Source organism: Drosophila suzukii, chromosome X (genome assembly GCF_043229965.1).
Source record: "Drosophila suzukii chromosome X, CBGP_Dsuzu_IsoJpt1.0, whole genome shotgun sequence".
NCBI lineage: Eukaryota > Metazoa > Arthropoda > Insecta > Diptera > Drosophilidae > Drosophila > Drosophila suzukii.
This window is the reverse complement of record NC_092084.1, coordinates 25,671,546-25,697,424: the sequence shown is the minus strand read 5'-3', so window position 1 is coordinate 25,697,424 and position 25,879 is coordinate 25,671,546. Positions and strand designations below refer to the sequence as shown.

Here is a 25,879-nt window from a genome sequence, read left to right as displayed (position 1 = left end):
ACTTTATGGGGTCGGAAATGCTTCCTTCTGCCTGTTACATACTTTCCGACGAATATAGTATACTCTTTTACTCTACGAGTAACGAATATAAAAATTAATTTTAACTGTTTGGAAAGTAGTACAGTAAATAAGTAAGAACAAGAAAGGCAGTTAACTTCGGCAAGCCGAAGTTTGTATACCCTTGCAGTTATAATTATTAAATTTAAAAATATAAAAATGATATTCCCAATAGTATAAGATAATATGTCAACAAACACCGAAGCTATAATTTGTTTCATATTATTTTCCCACCAATTTTCCGATCGTTCATATGGCAGCTATATGATATAGTCGTCCGATTTTGATAAAATTAAATTCGAAATTCAGAACTAATTAAAAAATGTTATTTCCAAGCGTAGGAGTTTATATGTTACAAAACACCAAAGAAATAATAAAAAAAAATTTGTTTTTTTCGATTATTCCTATGGGAGCTATAAGATATAGTCTTCCGATCCGGCTGGTTCCGACTTATATACTACCTGCAAAAGAAAGAAGAGTTTTGATAAAAGTTTCAGCCCGATAGCTTTAAAACTAAAATACTAGTTTGCGTAGAAACGGACGGACAGACGGATATGGCTTGATCGACTCGGCTAGTGATGCTGATCAAGAACATATATACTTTATGGGGTCGGAAAAGTCTCCTTCACTGCGTTGCAAACTTCTGACTGAATTCATAATACCCTCTGCAAGGGTGTAAAAATTGATGAAATGAACCTTGAGATTTGGCATGCAGATTCCTGAGCTTCTTACGCAGCGCAAGTTTGTTTCAGCAGCGTGCCACGCCAACTGTAACGCCCACAAACCGCCCGAAACTGTAGCTCATACAGTTTTGATGCTAGAATAAGAATTTTAACTGAAATAAATTGTTTTCATCAATACCTATCGATTGACACAAAAAAGTTTTCCACGTCCACTTTAACGCCCACAAACTTCAAAAAATCGTAAATTTATATTTATTTATTTATATTTCCGGTCCTATAAAGTATACATAATCATGATCAGGATCACTAGCCGGTCGATCTAGCCATGTCCGTCTGTCCGCATGTCTGTCCGTCCGAATGAACGCTGTTATCACGGAAACTACAAAAGATAAAAAGTTTGAATTAAGCATACAGACTCTAGAAACTATTAAGCAGCTCAAGTTTATTTCAGCAACCGCCAAAAACGGTGGCTCCTATACTTTTTATGCTGGAATGAAAATTTTAACTGAAATGCATTGCTCTCGTCCACTTTAACGCTCACAAGCCGACCACAAACTTAAAAAATATAGAATTCGGATTTCAGATTTAGATTCCGGATAGTTTACATTTTCATATACTGGCCGTGTTAAAACATAAAACTTTCTAGGTACACTTCTCTACACCAAAATAAAATTATGTTATTCGTATCCTACAGGATCCTCCTGGCTCTGCGGGGCTATCGATGCATTGATGCGCAGGTCTGCCATGGGTTCCTTGGGCGATTGCTGCTGAGGGGCTCCTGTCCGTTGTTGATCCTCGAGTGGTGCTTTGGGCGAGTGACCTGTGTCCAAAATCCAATTCCTTACGAGATTCTCTGGTGTGTCCGACCTTCATGTGCCAGCAGAAGTACACGATCTTGGAGCACTGCTGGGATATTGGATCCTTGCTGTCCTCGGTGATATACAGTTTTATCATATCTTTTGGACAGACGTCTGTCACGAGATCTTCGTTGGGATCGTCGCAGGGATCCACAGTGCGATAAACGACACTCCCCTGTCGGTTATCAGTTCTACGTTCTGCTTTTCCATCAGTGCAAAGAAGCTGAACAAGGACTCCCCGTGTCGGACCAGGCGCAGAACGAAGGAACATCGAATAAGATCGAAGGATTAGGGTGGGCCAATTGGCGGTATCACCATCAACACGCGATCAAGAGGTTCGAACAGAATTTGGAAAGTTAGAAGGTTTTATATTTCAGAACTTTTGTATGCTAAAATTTGTTTTAACCTCGTTAAGAGGTTAAGAGAATTTGAGTGATTTATCAAAACCTTAGGATTCTCAAGGGGTATATATATACAAACTCCAAAAGAAATCTAGCTTTTCATGCTAAATAAAAAATTGTAACTGAAATGTATTAGTCTCGTCAAAACCTATCGATTGATCCAAATAAAGTTTGCCACGCCCACTCTAACGCCCATAGCGCTGAAATCTGTCTGCCGCCCACATAACCATTTATTGATATCGAGGGTAGGTGGCGCATTACAATCTCTCTTTGCTGCTGGGATATCTCCATTTCTTTTTGGCCCCTTAAGCTGAGTAACGGGTATCTGATAGTCGAGGTACTCGACTATAGCGTTCTTTCTTGTTTTTTCTATGTTTGGAAAAATATTTTCTTGAGTGTACGTTTTACATATTAACATTAAAAACCAAATTTTTTTGTGTTTCCTGGGACTCGAGCTCGTGTATGTATAAAAGTTTAACGGTCTAACAGATGGACTACGAATCTAATTTTTCAAGTAGGGCCATTTTCTTGAAAGGTGCTCTTCCCATTTTGGTCAACAAATTTTTTGTAGTCTGACCCCATACATACGTTCAATGTTAAACATATTTTGGTGACTCGTTTATAATTGCAGAAAATATTGATATTTGAACACCGCAGCGTTCAAAGCTAGACATTTTGATGAGCGTAGGCAAATTACTCAAGATAACTGGATATAAATATAAATTTCGTTGGTCTAACCAATTTCTTAGGGATTGCCTTAATTCTTACAAGTTAAAATTTGTAAAATTTACTAAATACTTTTTGGGTTACATGTATGTATATCTTACACCTGCGCTCTTTTAAAGCCAATCTGTCATCAGCACTGATTCTCGGTATTTCCACAGGCGGTCATAATTAACGCCATTTGGTTTTACCAGTTCTGTGAATTAAATACTGAATGATGGGTATATACACAGAGAGAAATATTTAAGAACATTGTTCTTGAATTGAGAACATTCGTTCTTAAAAACCCTGTAAGTACGTTTTGGTATCAATGTTCTCAATATTAGAACGAAATGGTGAGAAGAGAAAAGTTTATTTGAGTTTATCTAACAACTTGTAACTTTTTAACTTTACGGACTGAAAAAATAGTTTATTTGTTGAGATATACAATGTACATAAATAACGGCAATCCACCTTTATGTGAGCAAAATAAAAACATTTTCAACTTTAAAATGTCGTTCTATTTTTAAGAACATTTTCAACTCCGATGAGAACGTTAGAATTTTCTCTGTGTAAGAAAGGTCCTTTTCGAATATGGATATGCCAAGACTGCGATTGAGGTCTGTCTAAGGTAATAACTAACCAGCTCTTAATCCCAGCTCCTTGAAGCATGTACGATATGACAATATCAACAAGTCCCTTGGCAACATGTTGCCGCGCCTGTGGTGAATTGAGCCGCGGTCCTTCGGCAGCATGTTGCGGTCTCCTGGCGCCGGCTGGTGGCCACAAAAAGCGCCGACGACCGCCGTCAGTGCTTCGCGACGATTGCGAGGCGCGACACACACTGCGGAACGCGAACTCCGTGCTGCCGGGCCACATCCTTTCCCGACCTGACCCCGTTTTTTGTTGCGTGAAGTTGACGAAGTGCCGACAGTGCTAGTGCGATTGCGACTGCGACTGCGAGTGCGATTCAGGGGATCAGAGACGAAAACCCTTCGGCCTCACGATTGACGCCTTCTACCGCTTCCTCCGCCAGGCGCTGCCGCTGGCCAGGGAGGCAGCGATCCACCTGAATGGCAGCCTCGGGACTCCCGCCTCCGCGTCCGCCTCCGTCGCCGGGGTGACCATAAGCGGGGCCCCCGGCGATCTCTTCAACTACAGCGGCCTGGAACTGGACCTCGGCCTGGATCTCGACCTGGGCCCGACCAGCCCCAGCACGTTAGCGCCCACGCAGACCATCAGGCCTCCGGCAAACCGGAGCGTGGTGCGGGTCAGTGCCGATGTTCCCATCTGGGTGGTGCCCTGCTACTCGGCCATCCTGCTGTGCGCCGTGGTTGGGAACCTGCTGGTGGTGCTCACCTTGGTCCAGAACCGTCGCATGCGCACCATTACCAACGTTTTCCTGCTCAACCTGGCCATCTCGGACATCCTGCTCGGCGTGTTCTGCATGCCGGTGACCCTGGTCGGAACCCTGCTGCGGCACTTCATCTTCGGCGAGCTGCTCTGCAAGCTCATCCAGTTTGCACAGGGTAAGTGTCGGCCAGTAGGCCAGTCCATTCATGTCTGGCCCGTGTCCAAATTAAAAGGTGCTCCAAGCTCACAACTGTGAATCCGACCCGACAACCATTAGTCCACAGCCCCGAGGCCGAGTCCCGGAATCGCTCGTCGAGTCAAAGACGAATGCCGCCCAACCACCACGACCTGGAGCGGATTCGCCAGCAGATCGTGTTGGCCAACATCCAGGAGCTGATCCAGAAGATGACGCGTCGCTGCTTCAACGCATGTGTCGCCCTGCCGGGATTGGAGTTGCGCTCCTCGGAGCGCGACTGCCTCTCCACCTGCATGGATCGGTTCATGGACTCGGTTCAGGTGGTGTCGTGCCAATACTTCCGGCGCCGGCGCCGCCAGCAGCAGCTCCGCTTGGCCCGCTTGGCCGCCTCCTCCGCATCCTCATCCTCATCCGCATCTGGTGGTCCCACAGACGAGAGGGGAAAGTGAAAGTAATGACTACCTCCAGAGGAACAAGTAGACCGATAAAAGTTGTAGATAGCCATGTGCTAGTCCTCCCAGCCTCCCCAATCGGAGAAGTCTGAGTCCATTGGCTCTGCTCTCCCCCGGCTCCACGGACCACCTGGGACTCACCCGGATAAGGTCACTTATCTTAATGCTCCCCAAAGCTTCCTAGGTCATCTGAACTGGAAATGAAAGTGCGGCAGGAGGAGGGGAGTAAGTGGATTTACTACTTGCGGGGCCTCGCACGATGTCTTCGTGTTGATCCCTAACAAATTCTAGTAGAGTCATCGGTAAATGGTATTTGACAAAAAATAAAGATGTCCTTCTTCTACTTTCACTGTGCTCATTAGGAACCCCTTCCAAAGAGCACCCACATAAACTAAATTTAATACACAAAGTGGGTGCGAGTGGGGGAAATACAATTTCCCGAGACCCAGACACACGTTCGTCCCATAAGTTTTAGATGACCATACTAAGTATTTTAGATTGTGCGCTTATGCACATCGCCTTTCCACTCATGAAAACTGTGTTTTCCATCGATTTTACGCACAATTTCCGCGTTTATTTATGGCTTAAATCATATTTCCTTGCCAAGAACACGCTGTATCTCATCTCCGCATCCGCTCGTCAATGGCCTTCCTTTATGGTGGCCCGCATCTGCGTAACGACAGTCGGGGTTTTGGGATCCTCAAGGGTTCAAAAGATTAAATGGGCCCCGCACAGTCACAAACAGACAGTATATGTGCGGGAGGCTCTTTAAAGCCATTTTAACTCAATGACTGAACCCCGAACACAAGTTAAGTCCTTGAGAAGTCCAGTCAGATGAGAAAACATGCTCGCCAGACATTAATTTGTGTCTCCAGCACACTTAGATTATGTGGGTGCGGAATCTATCCGATGGCCCTGGTTCACCCATCTGTGATACGGCTTGCCTTGGGCGTGATTCCATATCCTTTCCCGAGGCTGAGCGTAGAAGTGGCCCTGACACCTGTCACAAATGCTCATCAGCATACCATTCTGGGCAGTTCATTTGGGAGCCACCAGGTCAGAGGACTCGAGAAGCCAGAGGCGGAGTGGCAGTACTGTGCGTATTTAATCAAAGTGCATGCCAAAGGGCATTCTAATTATTCGTTCATCATTTATGGGGGAGGTCCTGTTGCTGCTCCTTGAAGGAGCAGCCAAATGGAAGCGACATCCGGCTCCCCCTAGCCGCACCCGACTAATCCAGGCTGATCCCCATTTCCATTGCAAATTACTCGGTGCCGGGAGCTGCATGTACTCAACATTCTGGCCAATTTCCATATGCACACAGCCCCATAATCGATCCTTCTGCCGGCGGAGCACTCAAGTCGCAGCCTAAGCAGCCTGGAATTGCTTTTAACCATCGCAATATTGCGAAAATCATTCCGCTATGCAACGTCACGTCGCCTTTTGCTTGTTCCGCTCCTCCTGCGAGTGTTCCCCCTCCTCATCATCCTGCTTATCCGCCCCTGCACTTTCATGACTTGTTTCCTGTTTCCTGCGCCGTTTTAGACGTGATGGTAATGTTGTTTGTCTTGCTGCAAGTTTGTTTTCGGGGCTGCCGGAACCGCCGCTGCTGGCTGGCATCCCCCCATCCCCCATCACCCATCACCCATCCCCCATCCCCATACCCGGTCCCGCCATCCCCAGCTTATCCATCTTGGCCGCCCCCGCTCTAACTTATTAACAACATAATAACAATGGCGGGCAAACAAGTTGAGCGCTTCACTCGCACAGGCACACACATGCCAATTTGTTGAGCAAGCACTCAGCGTTTTCTTGGGGCCCGGGAAGGTCCAGAAGGAACCCATTCCCAGGACCTCCCAGGACCCCTCGTTCCTTACCATCTGTTGCACGGGGCGTCGACTTGGTCGTAAATCTGAAAATGTCATCGCTGGCCGGGCTGTGGCACCAATTTATGGCCATCATCACGTCAAGGTGCAGCCACGTCCTGCAACGTCCTGTCTTTCTAGCTTCCACCGTGGTCGTGGCCACGCCCTTTGATTTATGATCCCAATTATGCATTCGTGGTCAGTGGCATTCCCTCGGACTGCTGTTTTCGCCCAACTGTCATTCGATTTCCTCATCTGCTTCAAAGAGAAACACTACTAATGGCCATTATTTTTGCAAATTAAAACGGAGGATAAACGAATATGTCTAAAGCATGACAAATCGCCCAAGATCAGAATAAAAAGTACAAGGCTAGACACTTTTGGTACTACAAATATTTTAAGCCAGACCTTAAATAATTACGATGTAAAAAAAGAGTTTTCTATTTACATTCCTTTTCCATTAGATTTTCTTATCTGTTTAATAGAGTAACACTAGAAATGGCACTTGTAACATAATATATATTGGACCAGATTTTTAAAATTTACTATGATTTTGGTAACTCTATGCTATGAAAAAAAGGTTTTCTATTTTCATTCTTTTTTCATAAGATTTCCTCAACTGTTTGAAAAAGCAACACAAGTAATGGGAATTGCTGATGCATCATAAAATCGAAGCATACATTTCTACATCTATTATATAATATTTATCGAAACATCTATGTACCTTTAAATATTTGGTACTAAACATGCTTTAAGCCAGATCCCAAAGAATTACTATGTAGCTTGGGTAAGGCTTACCTACTAAAAAATGAAAGTGTTATCTATTTCCATTCCATTTCCATTAGATTATCTTAACTGTTTAAAAGAGTAACACAAGTAATGGGGATAACTGATGCATAATAAAATGGAAGGATACATTTCTATATCTAATATCTATTCTTTACCTATATTTGGGTCTTAACATTCTTTAAGCCAGATTCCAAATAATTACTCTGTAGCTTAGGTACCGCTAACCTATTAAGAGAAGAAAGGTTTTCCATTTCCATTTCATTTCCATTAGATTTCCTCATCTATTAGAAGGAGTAACAATATTAATGGCATTTTGTTTTGCATGTTGAGATCCTAAGATACACTACGATATCTAAAAAAAATTCTAGGACAGGGCCGAAATAATTACCGTGTGTTAGGTAACGCTTTCCTATTAGATTACCTCATCTGTTTGAAAGAGGAACACAAGTAATGGGGATTACTGATGCATCATAAATTGGAAGGATCTAATATATATTCTTCATCTATAAATATTTGGGTCTAAACATTCTTTAAGCCAGATTCCAAATAATTACTCTGTACCTGTACCTCTGTTTGGGTACCGCTAACCTATTAAGAGAAGAAAGGGTTTTCCATTTCGTTTTCATTATATTTCCTCATCTGTTTGAAAGAGTTACAATATTAATGGCATTTTCTTTTGCATGTTGAGATCTTAAGATACACTACGATATCTTAAAAAAATTCTAGGGCAGGGCCCAAATAATTACCGTGTGGTAGGTAACGCTTTCCCATTGAAAAAAGGAAAGGGTTCCCTATTCAGGACATTCAAAAGGTACGATTGTGTCCGGAAAGGTGAAATTGGCAGCCTAGAATCTACGGCTTCAAGCCTTTCCACTTCGCCGTGTTTCCTTTGAGGGTCCACCTGGCTGCACTTGTTGCCCCCAGCCTTGGTGGCCTTGAACCCTGACCTGTGGACGGACCTCCCATTGGGCTTGTCCAGCTCGTCGCTGACAGCTCAGCAAATTAATGATTAATTGAATTTTCCTCAGCACTGGCAAGCTTTGTTTTTGTGCTCTTGCCATTTGTACCGCTCAGCGATGCTGTTTGCTCCTTTGTTTTTACACTTGTTCGAGTTCTTGGCAACACAAATCAGCGCTAGGTCGACGTAATCATTAATTAGCAGCGAGCTGGGAGGAAATGAGAAGGAGCCACATACTTACGAGTGTCTCAAAATCTGGCCGCAATGCAATTCCAGCGACTTTTTCAAGCAGCCAAGGCACCAGTAATGAGCAAATTTATGCCCACACACTCTTGGAGCCTGGAAAGCATTAAGCAGGCCAAATGGCATAAGTAGAAAGACGAATTGAAATAAAAACTAACCATGCTGTGGAAGGGAAGGGGCTGTTTTTCTTCACAGTCCCAGCCCCACCTTTAACCCCGAGCCCATGACCTCTCGCCCACGCTTTTTGGCTCCAAAGTTTGCACAGAAGGCGCAAGGAAACCGTCTTATTTGACTGGGGCGCAATTACTCGAACTTATGTGTGTGCTCTCCATGCTGTTTTCCCCTTTTAATGAGAGTTAACTGGGCGAAAACTCGAACTCCGGGGCAACCGATGAATATGAATGTGCCACTCAACTTAATCCTACTCAATCATAATGAGTCCCTGGCATTCATGAGGCTGCAATTGTCCTCTGTTTGTCCACGTCCACATTCACAGTTTGAACTTTATGATGGCCATCCTTTACAGTCCGGTCCAGACCCTATCTGAATGTGGAAATCGACACTTTATTGCCCACAGAAATTGTTTCGAAACGAAATAATGGCCAGTTATGACACCCACAGTTACGAAATTGACATGGCTATTGATTTTCAATTATATAAGTATTTGCAACTAAGGAAAAAAGCCTCTGCCGGCAATAATGGCCACGTCAACTTCATCTCTGTATCTGCAGTGTGTCCGTGGCAAAAAGCATTAAAACATTGTTTTCATCAGAAATCTGTGTTTTCCATTTTCCGATTTGCATACACCCCCATGAAAAGGCAATGGTAATGTGTAAAATGGAAATGTGTTCCTAATAAACTTTATGCCGCAATGATTCCCGTGGCCCCCATGCAATTGATCCTTGTTCTCCGCCACCCTCACTTTTTTCCCGCTCCAAATGCACTGCTCGAAACAAGTGTTGGCTTAATGCGTTAATTTTAAAACCCTGTCCAATTGATTGCACGGATACAGCTTATGTATTTATCAAGATCATAATCAAAGCTGTCGTCCATTAAATGGATTGCAAAAAAAAACCATTAAAGACTGGGCAAATTAAAACGATATTTAATGCCAGTTCTTGCGTGTGAGTATTATTTGCGTGGGCGAATGAAATATACTTTTGAGCCGAATTAATGAGTCCGGGAGGCGAAAGTGGGTGGGTTCTGCGGACCGGCGTCTTGAGGGCACACGGCACAAAGGGAATACAAATGAAAGGTGATTTTTCAGCTCCTTTTCGCCTTTGAGGATTTCCAGTGGCACCCTTTTCGCTTGTGGGGGCAGCCACAAAGTGCGGTTGACAGGGCCTAATGTGAAATTAACATGGCTTATATGCAACTCATGGCCAACTGCATTGATGTCAGCCACACACGCCTCAGCTATCCGCCTTTGTTGCGGGTCAACTTGTCGTCCAGCTCGTTGCGGCACCTCTGAGCCACCTGTTTTCAACTCCCCCACCCGCCCGTACAATTTCTGTGGACCCAATTTATTTTGCAATTTATCGCGAGGTAAAAAACGACTGCGAAAGGCATTTCAAAGTGGAGGAGCAGAATATTGAAAAAATACTGCCATGGCAACATTTACGGGGTGTTTAAAGTAGCTCGTCAGGAGGCAAGTCACGCCGTGGACCTCTACTTTGCCCAGCGATGCAAATCTCTTTCCGTTTGCCAGCACAAAAGCTTGTTTATGGTTTGCGTCAACCGAGAAAAGCCCGGTATAAGTCTCAAATGGAACACTGTGCCAGCACTGTGGGTCACCAACCCCGGAACTTAGAATATCTTAACTTGTCTTAAAATAATTTAATTTTCAATCTCAGCAAAATTTGTACAATAAAAACAAATAGCAGGGAAATAGAGTGGAGAAGGCAAATCGGGGTCACCAAAACATGTTCTATCTCAGCAGTTACATTAGTTGTAAATATTGATTCAAATAAAGTTATAATATTTTAATGTGGCAAATTAAAATTGGCATTGACAGGGAACGGCTCAAGATAGGTCACCGAATAAATTGAATCTGGGTCACAAAACCTTAAATAGTTGAACTCAAATTACGAAAATGTCCTGTAAATTGAAACAAGACTAGAAACCAGCAGATTAAAGAGTCTAGGCCATAGACATTTGAATATCTTAACTTGTCTTAAAATAAATTAATTTTCAATCTCAGCAAAATTTGTACAATAAATACAAATAGCAGGGAAATGGGGTGGAGAAGGGAAATCGGGGTCACAAAAACATGTTCTCTCTCAGCAGTTATATTAGTTGTAAATATTGATTCAAATAAAGTTATAATATTTTAATGTGGCAAATTAAAATTGGCTTTGACAGGGAACGGCTCAAGATAAGTCACCGAATAAATTGAATCTGGGTCAGCAAACCTTAAATAGTTGTACTCAAAGCACGAAAATGTCCTGTAAATTGAAACAAGACTAGAAACCAGCAGATTAAAGAGTCTAGGACAAAGACATTTGAATGTGGACGAGCCAGTAGAATGACCAAAAATAATGATTAATTAAGGCGATCTTCTGTGAACTTTGCACCGGCACACGGTGCACGCGAAATGCATTATTCAAATTTATGTCTTTTTCCTGCACTGCTGCCACTCCATGGGAAAATCCCCGTTCAAGAGTTTAAAGTCGAGCAGGGACAGCAACTTCTCGCACTTGCAGCTCCAGCTCCTTGGTGATGCAGTGCAGCGACCATTCGAATGTCCGTAAGCCGAGTGACATAAACAGGTCACCAACAGGGGGCGGGAGGTGGGAACCTTCTCCGCAGCCAGGTCATGCATGCGAATTGGAGTTTTCGAGGAGCAAGTGAATCCTTAATGCCTGGCGTGTATCGATTTGGTGCCTCTACCCTTTCTTGAGCGAAGCCCCATTAAACCCAGTTTCTTATAGATTCTCGATAAGTTTCCCATAAGTTTGATCTTCTCTTGCCCAATTTTACGAAAAACATGCAACAGCTTTTTGGTCAGTCCCATCTAGTTTTTCAATTAAAATGCAAAGCTATAGAGTTTCCAAAAATCCCCCTGTTCGTAAAACTTTCAGGCCCACCCCTTGGAACACGATTTTCGAATAGCTGTGTAGGACATTTTAATTTGTTGTGTTTTAAAATTTGCCCTTACAAATTCATGTCGATTGGGGGCTTTCGCTTGGGTCCGCTCGGTTTATGGCTCTTTTATGCCACGCAGACACTCATATGAGTACATATAGGCAGGGGCCCTCAGGCGGAAAAGTTGCTCTTCGTTGGCCATAACTTTACGCATCAATACGGGGAAAACAATAGGACCCAATTTTTATATAATTTCACAATTTCGCAAGGCGAGCGTCGGGCGAAATCAAAAGGAAGAAGTCCGGAAAAATAACAATAAGCGGCAAATCGACCATCTGATACCCCCAACCATCGTGGGCGCCACATTTTGTGTGGGCCTGGAGTAGAGGGCAAGGACTCGTCCATATCATCCATCCCGATATACTTGTGCTTTTTCAATCTTTTCTGCGTCGACAGGCCAAACTTTTGCCCAAACGTTTTTTATTGTTGTCTCAAATTTGGAATTATTTTTATTTAGGACTCGACAGAGGCACACGCACATCGGGCCGCGTCGAGTCCATGAAATTCCACTTTCAGTTATGTCTGCCAGTTGTGCAACTGTAACTGGAAAAAGCAAAAGATGGACTTATTGTCATTGAGTTGCGAATGGGGCGCTAAATCAAAACCAACGACCAGAGGGCAATGCGGAATTGGATTGGGTTTGAAATCCGTCCGTCGTGGGGACAGGAAGCGGCACTGCGTTGGAAAATTGAAAATGGTATATGTTTGGCAATCGATTTGCATGCGCCGCTTAAAGTCATTTCGAATTTGATAACCATAATTTATGAAGCTGTTTTGTACTGCAATTTTCGCATATAAATTACATTAAATATTTACGTCAGCCGTGGAAAACACATGGAGCGTATATCTGCTGTATGTCCACTTATCCACATCCTGTTCAAACAAACCTGCTGCCGGAGTGAGCCAGTTGGACTCCAAATATTTACGCTGAAAATGAAAATCATTTTAATCCAGCCCCAGAGGTTAGCCGTAATAGTTTTAAGGCCATAAGCATTCGGCACGCGGCAAACGTTTCGATCCACTCTCGCAGCCAAAACGCGGGCCCGGCAATTAGTTGCTGCCATCACGCTCTGTGGTTGCTTTCCATTGTGCTCCACACTATTTGCATTAAATTACTCCCACGAATCAGGCGAAACCATAATGCAGCAAGGGGTTCGGATCAAAGTTTTAAATCTGATCCGAGCAAAGGAAGGTGGACTGCAAACTACTATCCTTTTCGTGCTTGATGTGATGAATCTCCTTTGGAGGTGCCAGTACTTTTAATTGGTACTCAACTTTCTCCTTTGACCCCACAACTTTGGCGTAAATTACAAACCAAATAAGCGACTTGTAGAGGCGGTCCGGAGCTGAACTTGGCATCCTTGGCCACCTCAAAGGCTAAAGAGACTGTTCACAAGACCGCACTCAACGGTTGCGTTTATTTACCTAGTTTTTGCCGTCGACTTGTGCACAGAAAAATCAAATAGATATTTTCATTGTTCCTACCTCTACGCATATTAGTAATATCAAAATAGAGGTACGGAAGTAAAACTTATTAATCACCAAGAGAAGTTACTTATAAAAGTATCTAAAAGTATGCTACATATTTGTAGTTTGAAAGTATTTATTTCTTTTATCGCTGCATACCATTAAACACTTTTAGAAAGGGGTACAAAATAGTCAGAAATTCGTGATAGATTTTTCTTCCTGTGTAGGTTAGGTGACCACCCCCCGAGTGCAGCCAAATTGCCCGTGGCAGGTGGCTTCCCAGAAATGAAAGCCTGTCGAACTGCAGCCGGTTCTCTTGGGCAGAGGCCAGTTATACTTTTGCGGTTGTTAGCTTAATTTAATGTAACTTTTACCATGCCAAATAGAGTCGAAAGGTGAGCGCAGAACCTGCAGAAGATCGAAAAGCAAATAACCAGCTAGAAAATGTTTGGCCACAACCCTCAGAGAAGCCACTTGGCTTTTGGGAAGGATGGGTGGTAACCAGGACTCCTGAACAGTACGCACAGCACAATTAGCAGCTATGAAAGTTGAAAGTTCATTTCATGCAGCGTGAAAAGCCAGAAAAGTTCACACTGACCTTTTCACCTCAACCCCATCATTTGTGTCAGGTATTCTTCATTGTGGATTGAGCTTTTCGGAGTATAATTTAGCCAAAAGCCGTAGGCGACAATAAACAGTTGAAATATGAGCCTGGAAGCGGTATATTTAATTGCGCACCAGGAGACGAAGGGAAAAACCTTTTAGCCTCAAGTTCTTTAGGCTATCCACAGACCAAACGATACTAATGCTCCATCCTTCGGTGGAATGTGCAACAAAGGAAGTAAAATGTTAGATTTTCCGTTTAAAATCCCGGTCTTTCATTGGGTTTCCCACAATTTGAGGCACACATAAAGTTGTATCCACACCCACTTCATCGCCAGGATATTTCTGCATGGCAAAACCATTTCGAGTTTGTCACTCGAACACGCACCGAAGTGCAGGCTGCGAGGAGGTGGGGATTTGGGATGTTGCCACCAGGGAAACGGGAACCCAGCTCATTGTCATTTCCCGACCCGAGTTGGCTTTGGGCACCTGAGAGCCTCTTGTCGACCGAATGTGGACACAGGCTCCATTCGAGATGGCTGTTCGTCGACAGAGCCATCAATTTGTCATTTTTCCGGACAGAACTTGGCCGGAAAATTAGTGGAACATCCCATTCCTCTGTTCGTAGATCGTCCTTGAAGCATTTTAATTAATTTACTTAATGAGTGCCGAATTATTCATTGATTATTCAAATCATTGTTATACCCTTGCAAAGGGCATTATAAGTTCAGTCAGATCTTTGCAACGGAGTGAACTACACATTACCGAACCTATTACAATTTATACGGTTTCTGTAATGTACTTATGATTTTAAAGTGCTTGAAATGGTTTTCCAAATTTATTTATATTTTAATCGCAGCTTAAAAGTCATGTTTCTGCGCCTGAAATTGATTTTGTATGTTAACCTTCTAATACATTTTATTTATACAGATTCATATTTCATTCATTTTAAGACGAAGCAAAATTGGAGAAAGGTTGTCAGTTTTGTATAGCGATTTTTTCTGTACCGATCTGTCATGTTTTTGAAATAGGTCGTTGACAGCACTGTCTAACAGACTTGAAATGCATATTTAATAATTTTATTCCACCATTCAGCAGGGTCCCAGGGAGCTTAGCTTGTTTTACGACTGCGACAAAATAATCCAGAAAAAAAGTAAGGACAGTAAAACAGGTTTTAAGGAGCGATTATCAGAGATATCATCGAGATGTGTAGGACTTAGCTGGCATTATGGAAAGTTCGTGTGGAGCACGTAGAACCCAAACACGACGTCAAGTCAAAGTTCCCGATGCTCTCCGATGTTTGTGTTCAATCAGCGATTCTATTTACGACTGCCGTCGACACAGTTTTCCGCTTAGCCATTGCCATTTTAACCCCCATATGCCACACCTTCAAAAGTCCGTGGGCGTTCGAGTATTTGCGTTTCATTCAATTCATTGTTGCCCCACTTGCGGTCCGGCATCTATTTTCAGCATTTCCATAAAATTTACATTTTTGTTGCGGACTCGAAATCACTGAGCCATGGTCCGTGGTCCACGGTCTATGGTCTACGGTCTAGGCTCCGTTTTCCCAGGGTAAAGGATGCGTATGGAGCAGCCTCGCGACCGAGCTAAATTTAATTTTGTTAATGAGCTTGCCCGTTCCGCTACGTTCCATTTCATCATCCCGCCAATGAGGCCAGCCGCATTTTATATAAGCCAAAACCCGAGCCCAAGCCCTAACTCAACCCGTTTTTGAGGTGGTCCCAGAATCCACTTACCAAGTTATGCGAATGTGTATGTTTCGGCCTTTATTGCACTGTTGATTCCGGCCAGGATTAGGCTGGGCATTGGGATTCGGATTGGGGACTGCGATTGTGATGGCGATTAGAACGACCATGGCCCATTGCCGGCAACACTTGAAAACTGTCCGTGTAGGCTAGGGACTTTGATTAAATGCGGCACCATTGCTATCACAGCGCCGTCCCGAAAAAACAAGTTGGAGCTGACAAAGACATTAACATTTTAATTGTCCCGGGGACGCAATGGAGTCGTGGTCCAAGCGGAACAATTGCCAATGAGTGCCCGAATAAAACTTTATGGGGGAAACGAAGGGCAGTCCGGAAATGGCCATTAATATTGGGGCCATAAAAGTCGAAACTTTACGGAGGGTGGCAAATGGCAGCAGTAGGTTTGCAATATTTTTGATTCTACCAGGAAATTGACTTAAGTAATTTCTTTCCACAAAGTTGATTATGAATTTATTCTGAAAAATAAACGAGTATTAAGAATTATGAAAACTCGATTTGCTTCTTAGATTTCTTAATAGGAAAACTGTTTTCTTACAAAGGATCACCACAATGGGTTTTGGCCAATTATATGGATTGTTGCACAAAGATTATCTTTCGTTTTATCATTGGTCTGTTTTCCTCCCCTTTTTTTTTGAGATTTATTCAAGTTTTCAAAGCCTTTCAACGAGGTGACCCTAACTTGACCATTCGTATCCCGATTTTAAAGTGATTATTTAAATACAATGTGCGTGCTATTCTTATTGTTATTAGTAAAAGAGCCCTTGATGTCCGAAATAGCTTAATCGGAACTTGAAAAAATAACTTAGCTTAAAATTAAACACTTTAAAAAAGAATTGCACTATACAACAAATTTTCCCTATGAACTAAACTATCATATGTGTAGCATTCAAATTTAGGGCTGGTACATGTTGTACTAATTTGATTATTTGGCTGTAAATACTATTTACTAAGTAGATGATAAAGATCGTTGAGCTGAGGACTAGGAAAGTATGATATTGCCTAATATGACTATTTATATATATAGCTTTTTGAAATGTCTCCTGTGTTTAGTCCCAATTCTTCACTGTGTGATCGAACTTCATATTTCTTGCAGCTGCCTCCGTGGCCGTCTCCTCCTGGACCTTGGTGGCCATATCCTGCGAGCGCTACTACGCCATCTGCCATCCGCTGAGGTCGCGCACCTGGCAGACGATCAACCACGCCAACAAGATCATCGCCATCATTTGGCTGGGCAGTCTGGTGTGCATGACGCCCATTGCCGCCTTCAGCCAGCTGATGCCGACCAGCCGCCCAGGTGAGTGTGAACCGGTGATCCTGCCCCGGATCCTCCAACTGGAGGCGGCTAATCTGGGACCCCATCCCCCCTGTTTCCCCCGCAGGACTGCGCAAGTGCCGGGAGCAATGGCCGGCGGACAGCCTCAACTACGAGCGGGCCTACAACCTGTTCCTGGACCTGGCCCTCCTGGTGCTGCCCCTGCTGGCCCTGAGCTTCACCTACCTCTTCATCACCCGCACTCTGTACGTGAGCATGCGCAACGAGCGGGCCATGAACTTTGGCAGCAGTGGGCCGGATGTGACCTCCGCCTCCGCCGCGGGACCCGGTAGCCAGCGGCGGGTCAACGGAGGCCACTGCCAGTCTCTCGACCCGATTGTGACCCACCAGCACAATCCGCACCAGCAGCAGCAGCAGCACCACTCCCAGTCCTACTACTACGGTAAGGGCCTCCTGTTTAAATTTGGGTGTCCCGGGGGTCAAGGGGCATTGTGGCACAGATGCCTGAGCTTTATTAGTTGTGACTGTTCCCGGGGGAGGCGCCACACGAGATTAGTTCAACTACTGGGCTTACACAAGCCCCCAAACTGCGTCACACACAATTTGCACGGCCACGTTTGCCACGCACGAAGGGATTCGAGTGTCGACGACTCCATCCTAAGTCGCGGAAGTGAATTGGATGGGTGGCTGGATCCCAGAGCCTGGAGGGGCCCTAACTAAGTTCCCCATGAAGAGGAGAGGTGAACCGGGAGACAATAGCGAAATAAAGCCCCCAGCGTTTTTACTTTCATTTGCATTCGCATCGACGGCTTTAAGAGCACTCCCCGTGGCTAGATGGTCCCCCAACCCTCGCCAGCTGCCGAGGCTGTGAATAATCCCCGGATTATGGACGCAAAAATTCTAGGCAGCCCAAGGCAAGCTGGCGCAAATCAATTCTTCTAATTCGCCTTTAATGCCGGCTTAAAGTACGTTCCTAACACACATATTCCAAGGCTGCAGCGAATGTCTGATGGCTGTAAATATAGAACAGTCCCAGTGGAGATTCTTTCCAAAAGCCTCCTCGAATTCCGTGGATGCGAGTGGATAACGTGACGTGTATGACAAATGCACACCCGCAAAGCGGAGTCATCCGTAGAATCCCCGTGGAAATCACAGAGAGCCTCTGGCAGCAGACTCTCTTTCATCTAGCAGAATGTAATGCTCCTTGTCTTTGCTCCAATTAAGGAGGGGAGGAGGTCCTTCTCCGAAGACGCCGACGGCAGTCCCGAAGCGACTCATTTACATGAAAGGGTTCCGTGCTAAGTCCTTTATGGGAAATGGAAAGTGCGCATTTGCATAGACCTCCACTTAGAACACGGAATTATCACGGCTCTCGAGGGCGGACACTCCACGGAGGTCATCGAGTGTTTCACTTCCTGGTGCTCTTCTAGGTGCCTGACCCGGACCATGGGAGTCCGCCTGCTGCTAAAAAGGTCAATTTAAGTGCCGTAAATTATGCACGAGACGAGCATTTAAGCGCTCGTTAAAGGCCGTTATCCCACTTCTAGGCCCTCCAGAGGAGGCTGTGGGATCCCTCCACTCATTTTCACACATACTCCTACTCCGGTGCTGTGTGACAATAAATTTGATTACATTTTTAAACTTCTGCCTTCGTTTACGGCCGTCGCTTGACATTACCCTGTCATAAATTGCCAGCCCGGAGCACAGAGCTTGTGTGCTGGCCGGGTCACAAACGACTTTCGCTGGCTGAACATTTTCATCGGAATTGCCATATTATTAGTAGCTGGGAATATGGGAATACCCCCACAGCTCGTTCTATGAACTCGTATGTTATCGCCCGCAAAGTGCGCTTTTAATAGCAATTTAAATTATGCTCAATTTAACTATTTTCGGAACCGCAAGCGGCAATAAAACTGCGAAAGTATATTGTTTTAATACACATCTGTTCCATTAGCAGGATTAATGGCCAAGTTGTTGTATCACCACACGTTTTAGACATTCTCAACGAAAAAATGAGCTAAAGTTCGTTAAGTGTTTCCTAAAATCGTAACTCATAAAGTAAAAGGGTACATTGCGTTCGTTAAAAAGCACATTGTATTCGTTAAAAAGTATGAAATGCTTCACTATGTTGTTGGCGTTGGAAAGGAAATTTAACTCTTTATCGATTGCAATCGTGTGGCACAATTCGACGATTTTTGGGTGATGCCTTTATACAAACACATAAAACAAAGTTATGGGTAAAATTGACCAATACGGATAGTTACGTAACTATAAAAAAGTCAACAACTATTCAAAATAGTGATGTGTATTTTGTTGTTGTTTTGGTAACTTTTTGATAACCATTTCATTGATTAAGTTGACAATTCGATGGGTTAGACCGTTTAACTATTACATTAGTCAATTTGACCTAATACTTTTTGTCTGAATGTTTGGTCTCTGAGTATTCGTTATTTATTCTGATATATTCCTGTTGCCGCTATTCTCTATCTGATCAGTTCAACTAATTCTTGGATTCCAGGAATTTAGGTTTGTGGATGTGTAAGACGGCGGTGTTTTTTTAAATCGTTGAGTTATATGGCGGGTAAGAGTAGTGTTGTATATGTTTCCAAGTAGATAGGATAGGGTCTTGAGCATTGATTGCCACATTTGACGGAATTTAATGCGCAACTTTTAAACTGTACTATATAGTTGATAGAAGATAGTTGACATAGATATAGATGTCATCTATCACAATTGCCTCTACGGGTGGTTATTAGAAGACAGTTTACTATTTTACCTAGACATTTTTCAGTTGAAACATTGTTTTTGATTTCTTGTCAGATGATTGCTCTGACCATTAGGATGCAAAGGTATGTGCGATTTCCACTTTTTTTTTAATGTTTCGTGATGGGTCAGTTGGGACTTATTAGCAGTGCTTGTCATGTCTGGGCTTTCTGCCACAGAACGTGTTGATGTTTGACCACCTTTGAGCTTATCTCCTATGTAATATTTAAAAGGAGTTACATGTAAGGTGAAATGATCGCTACAAAAGAGGTCTTGATCCGTTTTTCACTTTAGTTGGGCAACTGATTTGGCGTGCTTATAGAGAGATCGATGTGAGTCAGTGCATTTTGCGATAATATGTAAATTGGAGTTCTCTCGCTAAGAGTAGGTATGTTGGTTTCAGTGAAATATTTAAATATAACCATATCTGTCCTATTTTTTCTCAATGAACCCCAACTTTGATGACAGCTGTTGAAGTCCCCCGTCATCATTATATTCTCAATTGAATATCTAGAGGGATGTACACTGTACACACTTTTATTTTGTACAGTAGAGCTGTGCCTTCTGCACCACACTCGTGCTTCATTGTTTTAAAGTCATATTGAATTGCGTTCTGGACTAGCATTGCTATCCAATTTCTAGTTATTAATGTAAAGTTTATTTGTATTGTGGAGGGAGTGGATATGGGTTTCATGAAGTGTGCATAATTATTGAGGTAGCCGTTGGAATTTCGTTAGATAATAGGAAAGGCCATTGGGTAGAATAGAGAGTATAGCAATTAATTTATTAACTACACAGAGAAAATTCTGACGTTCTCATCTGAGTTGAAAATGTTCTTAAAAATATAACAACATTGTTAAGATGAAAATGTTTTTATTTTGCTCGAATCAAGTTTGTATTTATTAACATTGTATATCTCAACAAATAAACTATTAGTTCAGTCCGTAGTGTATACTTAAAAATAGTTAAATAAGCTCAATTTAACTTTTCTCTCACTATTTCGTTTCAATATTGAGCACATTGATATCAAAATTTACTTACACGGTTTTTAAGAACGAATGTTCTCAATTCAATAACAATGTTTTTGAATCTTTCTCTCTGTGTACTTGAGTTCGTGAGATTATTAATGTTATGTGTAGACCTTTCTGGCTTGTCTTTGGCCTTAAAGGGTTTGAATTCGTTGCTAAGGATGTCGTCTTAGATCCGTAAAGGCCTTTGTTAGTGTTGGGTGGAATCAGACTTTGGATTAGCAGTGCTAAGTTTAGTGCGGTGAGATTGGTTTTACGGGTTGGTTGATTTTTGGGTGGCAGATATCTTTGAATACTATGTGGGTTATAATTTGATGGCTTCTTCAAAGTCGATTTTCTCAGTGACACTTACGGCCGTAATCTCTTTTTGCTTCAGGAAAGCTGTGCTCTTACAGTTCGTTTCCGTCGTAAAAATAATTTTTTTAACATTCTTATTTTTCAGTGAAGCATAGTTTTGGGCTTTTTCATACTTTTGCAATTTATCCGAGCGTGTGACAGTTACGGCATTTGAGTATCAAGGGGATACAGGGTCATACCTTAACAATCTCGGCGCAGATTTTTAAAGTATTTGGAAGACTTTTAGTTGCGACAGAACATTTTATTAGTTTCAGGTGGTTTCTTATCGATAAACTTAAGAATTTTTTCGACTTTGTATCCTTTTGGGATAAAAGCTTCCGTCTTCCTGGATGGCTCGTAACTCGTTTGAATAAACTTCTCCTTGGGTGGAGTTAAGACTGCTGTGCTCGGATACGTTTACAGGAACTTTGCTGAATGATTTTAAATTCATAAGTCTCGTTGCTTGAAATAAGTCTTTCAAATACCACCTTGCTTCCACTTGTGAAATCCTTAACTTTTTTAATCAAGAACGGTGACAAGCGGTGATGCTGATAAAGAACATATGTTCTTTATGGCGCCGCAAATGTCTCTCTCAGCGCCATGCAAACTTTTGGCTTAAATTATTACTTTCTGCAAGAGTAACTTCCACGACGAGCTTGATTTATTGTGTAACCTATAATATTTGTTTAAACCAGAAGCTACATGATTTCTTTGCCCCCTAAAGGAGTTATTCTTATTCGGGAGTCCTTCTCTCCAAACGCAACCATATGCCCCCTTGCTGGCGGTAAGGAATGTTAGCGGGGAAACCTCCACCCTAGCCTGGTCCTGACCCACCAGCAGGACGCAGTGATCCTGCAGGAGTGTGGCCAGGGCAGCTTTCGTCTGTAGCAAGCCAAGACGCATTCCTGGACACATTCGGTGTCCAAAGCCGAAACCTAGAAAGCGGCAGCCCATAGGTGGCTGGTTCAAAAAGCGCTCTGGACGAAACTGGCTGGGTTCAGGATACAATTCGGGATCTCTGCAGGGAAAACCATTATAAGATTGTTCAAGTTGTAGAAGGTAACCCACAGATGAATGGCCTGGACGGGCAGCACAAGGACAGTGCCCAGAGACACCCTGAGATCGCAGGCAGATCCTTCTTTCTGGGCTGGAAGGGTGAAGGGCTTGGTGCAGCGCTTCTGGAGAGCCTGCATGGCTGGGTGAAGACGCAGTGCCTCAAGGAGCGCAGCTTCAGTATAGCGAAGTGCGGCTAGGGCCGAGTGGTCCATCAAATTGTCATTGTGGCGTTGGGCTACCTCATCCAATTCGAAGTGTAGACTTCGCTGGACGTTCTCATTGAGGGCCAATTCGTATAGGACAAAGGCTAGGAGCATGGCCGAGGTTTCGTATCCCTCCAGGAGAAGAGTGGTGGCATGCCCGGCTAGCTCGTCCTTTCCCAACGTCCGTTTGCCCTCCGCCAGCCATTGGAGGAGATTGTCGCCGCCACTCCTCGCTTCCACCAACTCCACAAACCAATTCTGCAGGGGCAGGGGCACGTATCTGTACGGAGTTAATGGATGAGATATTACAAATTGGGAAGTGATTTTACCAACCGATGGCCTATGAGGCTGGCCAAACGAGGGGAGTGCAGGAGTGCAATGGTCTCCAGCAAACTCCAGGCACTTGGCTGAAAAAGCGGAGCTAGCCACTTCAGCCAGCGACTTGTAGTCTCCTCCTCCATTTCCTGGTCGCCTAGGCAATGGGCATTCAGACCGAAGACCACGGAGGCGACTACCTGCAGCGTGTAGCGGGTGGCCAAATCCTTGGCCTCGAAGCGTTTAAGCGGCAGTCGAGCCCGGAGCAACTGGCAGGCACTGGCCACATGAGGCAATGTCTGACGCACGCGGCTGGGCGTGAAGAGGGCCACCAGGTCGGCCCTCAAGAGTCGCCAACGGTCACCATTGGCAATAAAGGGATTGTGGCTAGCCAGGACATCACGGTGGTGGTCCACATTAACAGCATTATTGGCACAGTCCGCAAAGTGGCTGCCCACCAGGATCTGACGCACCAGCTCCTGGTCACGCACCAGAATGGCGGGTTCGTTGAACAAGCGATAGAAGCCCACGTATTTTAGGCCGGGATTCTGCCTGCAAGAGTCGGAAAATCATTGGGGAGCTTTGGAGCACATTAGCTCACCTGTAGATTTGCTCGTAGACCTCGCCATAAGAGCGCCGGGCCAAAGCAAAGTCCAACATGTTCCCGACGAATGGCCAGCCGAATGGTCCCTCCAGTCCCAGGCGTCGCCAGTGGTTGCCCTGCCATATCCAAAGCAGTAGAGTGGCCACCAGAAGGAGGCACAAGAGCAGTGGCAGTAACATCGATGGATCTCTAGCGGAAAATGCACCCTTCCACTCGACTTACATCAGGCATATGCAATTGAGTCAGGAAGCTAGAAACAGCTGAGAGTGACCCACGTCACTTTGGAGGTGCGTGATTCCGACTCATGATTACGGCTCATTAGCCTCTTGATGGCTGTATATATCAATCAACTTACCTGTACTGTACTTGAATGCTTCAATCACGCAAGATTAGAGACACGTAGTTGTCAGTCATAAGTGCAGTTAAGTGGGAGCATTCAAAATGTAGGCTAACACCGATTTTAGATCAACTGTGGTTCCTTGCTATTCTTAATTTAATTTGAGTAAACAAATTTTTTTTAATTTATCTATCGATTTTGCGCCGTTATTAGTAGAATAAAAGGGTATCATGCAATTATGTAAGAGGTAAAAAAACGTTTCCTGCTAAGCATATATATTATTGATCAGAATCACTAGCCGAGTCGACTAAGCTAGTTCCTCTGTCTGTCCCTTGGAATGAACGCTGAGATCTCGGGAACTATTAAAACTATAGAGATGAGGTTTTACACGCAGATTGAGCATTGTTACGCCTACAAATCGTTCTGATGTTAGAACTAAAATGTTGCATTAGTAGCATTTATTTTGCCAATTCGGATCGTCTTGTGCCTAGTACTCGCTTCAATCAAAAACCCCACGAAATGAAAATCTGCATAAAAATTTTCGTTCATGAAATTTTTATTCTGTCATTTTTGTATGGAGATTTTCATTTTGTTGCCTTTTTGATTGAGGTCAGAATTAAAATGATGTTTTGAATACATTTAATTTATTTATTTACATATATTTTATTTTCAAATCGGTTAACAGAGTATCGGGAATATCCGACTATCCGACTAAGCAGTTAGTTGAATTGACTGACTGTTTGTAACACAAAGTGGACCTCACAGAAATCTTTATGTTTTCTTCCTATTGGATGAGATATCTAAATATACCAAGCTTTTATAAAGATTCGTTTAAATGTAAACTGGATTGGATTTTACTTTTCAATAACCATCAAAATTGCCAAAAATTATGCAACATTTTCGATGCACCATGCTTAAAAGGCACTTTAACTTGCTTGTTTAAGCTTCTTTTTTAAGTTTTATTAATCTCCAACTAACTTTCTTATCCCTGCTCCTTGCAGCGGATTACACCCACTGCGGCAGCAAGCGCAGGCTGATCGGAGGAGGAGTTCCCTGCGAAGGACGAAGGCACCTCTACTGCATGCGCAGTGCCTCCGTGAAGTCCCTGCGCCATCAGCAGATTAACGGAGGTGGTGGAACCGCGGCCGTGACCGGAACCGGAAACGCTGACTGCTGCAGTCGGGTCTACAGGATGCGCCACCAGATGCAGTCCCAACAGCAGGGCTACATGAGCGACAATGAATCCCGGCGGAAATCCTTATCCCAACCCAGTCTGCGGATCACGGAGGCGGGCCTGCGAAGGTAAGTCCTCCAGAGGAATGCAAACCAGGTGGATATGCAAATTGCCAATTGTGCCGTGCAGGTCCAACGAAAGCAAGAGCCTGGAGAGCAAGAAGCGGGTGGTCAAGATGCTGTTCGTCCTGGTGCTGGAGTTCTTCATCTGCTGGACACCGCTGTACGTGATCAACACGATGACCATGCTCCTGGGGCCGGCGGTGTACGAGTATGTGGACTACACGGCCATCAGTTTCCTGCAGCTGCTGGCCTACTCCTCCAGCTGCTGCAACCCGATCACCTACTGCTTCATGAACGCCAGCTTCCGGCGCGCCTTCGTGGACACCTTCAAGGGGATGCGGGTGTGCGAGCGCCTGTGCGCTCCCTGCTGCTTCTGGCGAAGGCGGTCCAAGAACGAGACCAACCTGTCCGTGGCCGGTAACTCCATTGCGCTGGCCAACTCGGTCATGTCCAGCCACACGATCCTGGAGAGCCCACGCCTCTGAGCCAGCCGCCGGCGTCAGCAACTGGCGGAGTCGGAGTCACTGTAGTATACCAAAGAGTACGGATCGGGTGCGTCCATTTGTGATGATGCAATGTAACTGCAATAGAAACTGTGGTTGTCAACGATTCCGCCGCGTTCTGAATGTGTGTGGATGTGGCCGGATGTTGTTGGGGTGACGGAAGTAGGTTCCAGGCGAGGAACCATGGCGGTTCCCCCTCCCAAATGCTCTTAGTATTACCAAATAGTCTTTTAATATATGAGTGTGCGTTCAGAGTTGCGCTAATGCGAGTTATTCAGTGTGAGTTATTAGACTTTAACCTCGCGTTTCAGGTTCTAACACCTTTAAGGTGAGAGAATGGAACGAACATCAATGGGATACAAATTTACATAGGCATAAAAGATTAACCGAAGTATATGGGTTTTAGAGTGGGCACAATGGTTTCAAAGTTGATCAATTATTGTTTAAAATCCTATATTTTTACTTAGGCAAAGAAAAATATATTATTTTTAATACTTATTTTTTTATACAAAAAGACTAAGAAATGTAATTATTTAAAGAATACCGCGAATTCTTCGGGGCAGAACGGCCCAAGACATATATTTCCTAAGAACAAGAATAGAATAAAG

General features: G+C 44.0%; 3 protein-coding genes across 3 annotated transcripts; 2 read left to right on the top strand and 1 right to left on the bottom strand.

Annotated features, from left to right (window-relative positions):
* The first annotated feature begins 3,370 nt into the window (after nt 1–3,370).
* CCKLR-17D1 (Cholecystokinin-like receptor at 17D1) lies at nt 3,371–25,540 on the top strand. The gene is made up of 6 exons (XM_070997381.1): nt 3,371–3,562; nt 3,641–4,229; nt 16,651–16,851; nt 16,937–17,272; nt 24,474–24,774; nt 24,836–25,540. Exons 1-6 carry the CDS (start codon nt 3,371–3,373, stop codon nt 25,251–25,253), a joined length of 2,037 nt encoding a protein of 678 aa, XP_070853482.1. The 3' UTR covers nt 25,254–25,540.
* Nucleotides 4,248–5,044, top strand: LOC108004857 (mitochondrial import inner membrane translocase subunit Tim13). Its single transcript, XM_017067939.4, has one exon. The coding sequence runs from the start codon at nt 4,381–4,383 to the stop codon at nt 4,696–4,698; it is 318 nt and encodes a 105-aa protein (XP_016923428.1). The 5' UTR covers nt 4,248–4,380; the 3' UTR covers nt 4,699–5,044.
* On the bottom strand, nt 21,597–23,388 carry Cyp308a1 (Cytochrome P450 308a1). The gene is given in 5 exon segments (XM_017067937.4): nt 21,597–21,731; nt 21,734–21,975; nt 22,026–22,496; nt 22,550–23,083; nt 23,133–23,388. Coding segments are annotated over 5 exon segments (1,470 nt in total). The 5' UTR covers nt 23,315–23,388; the 3' UTR covers nt 21,597–21,690.
* Nucleotides 25,541–25,879: the final 339 nt, after the last annotated feature.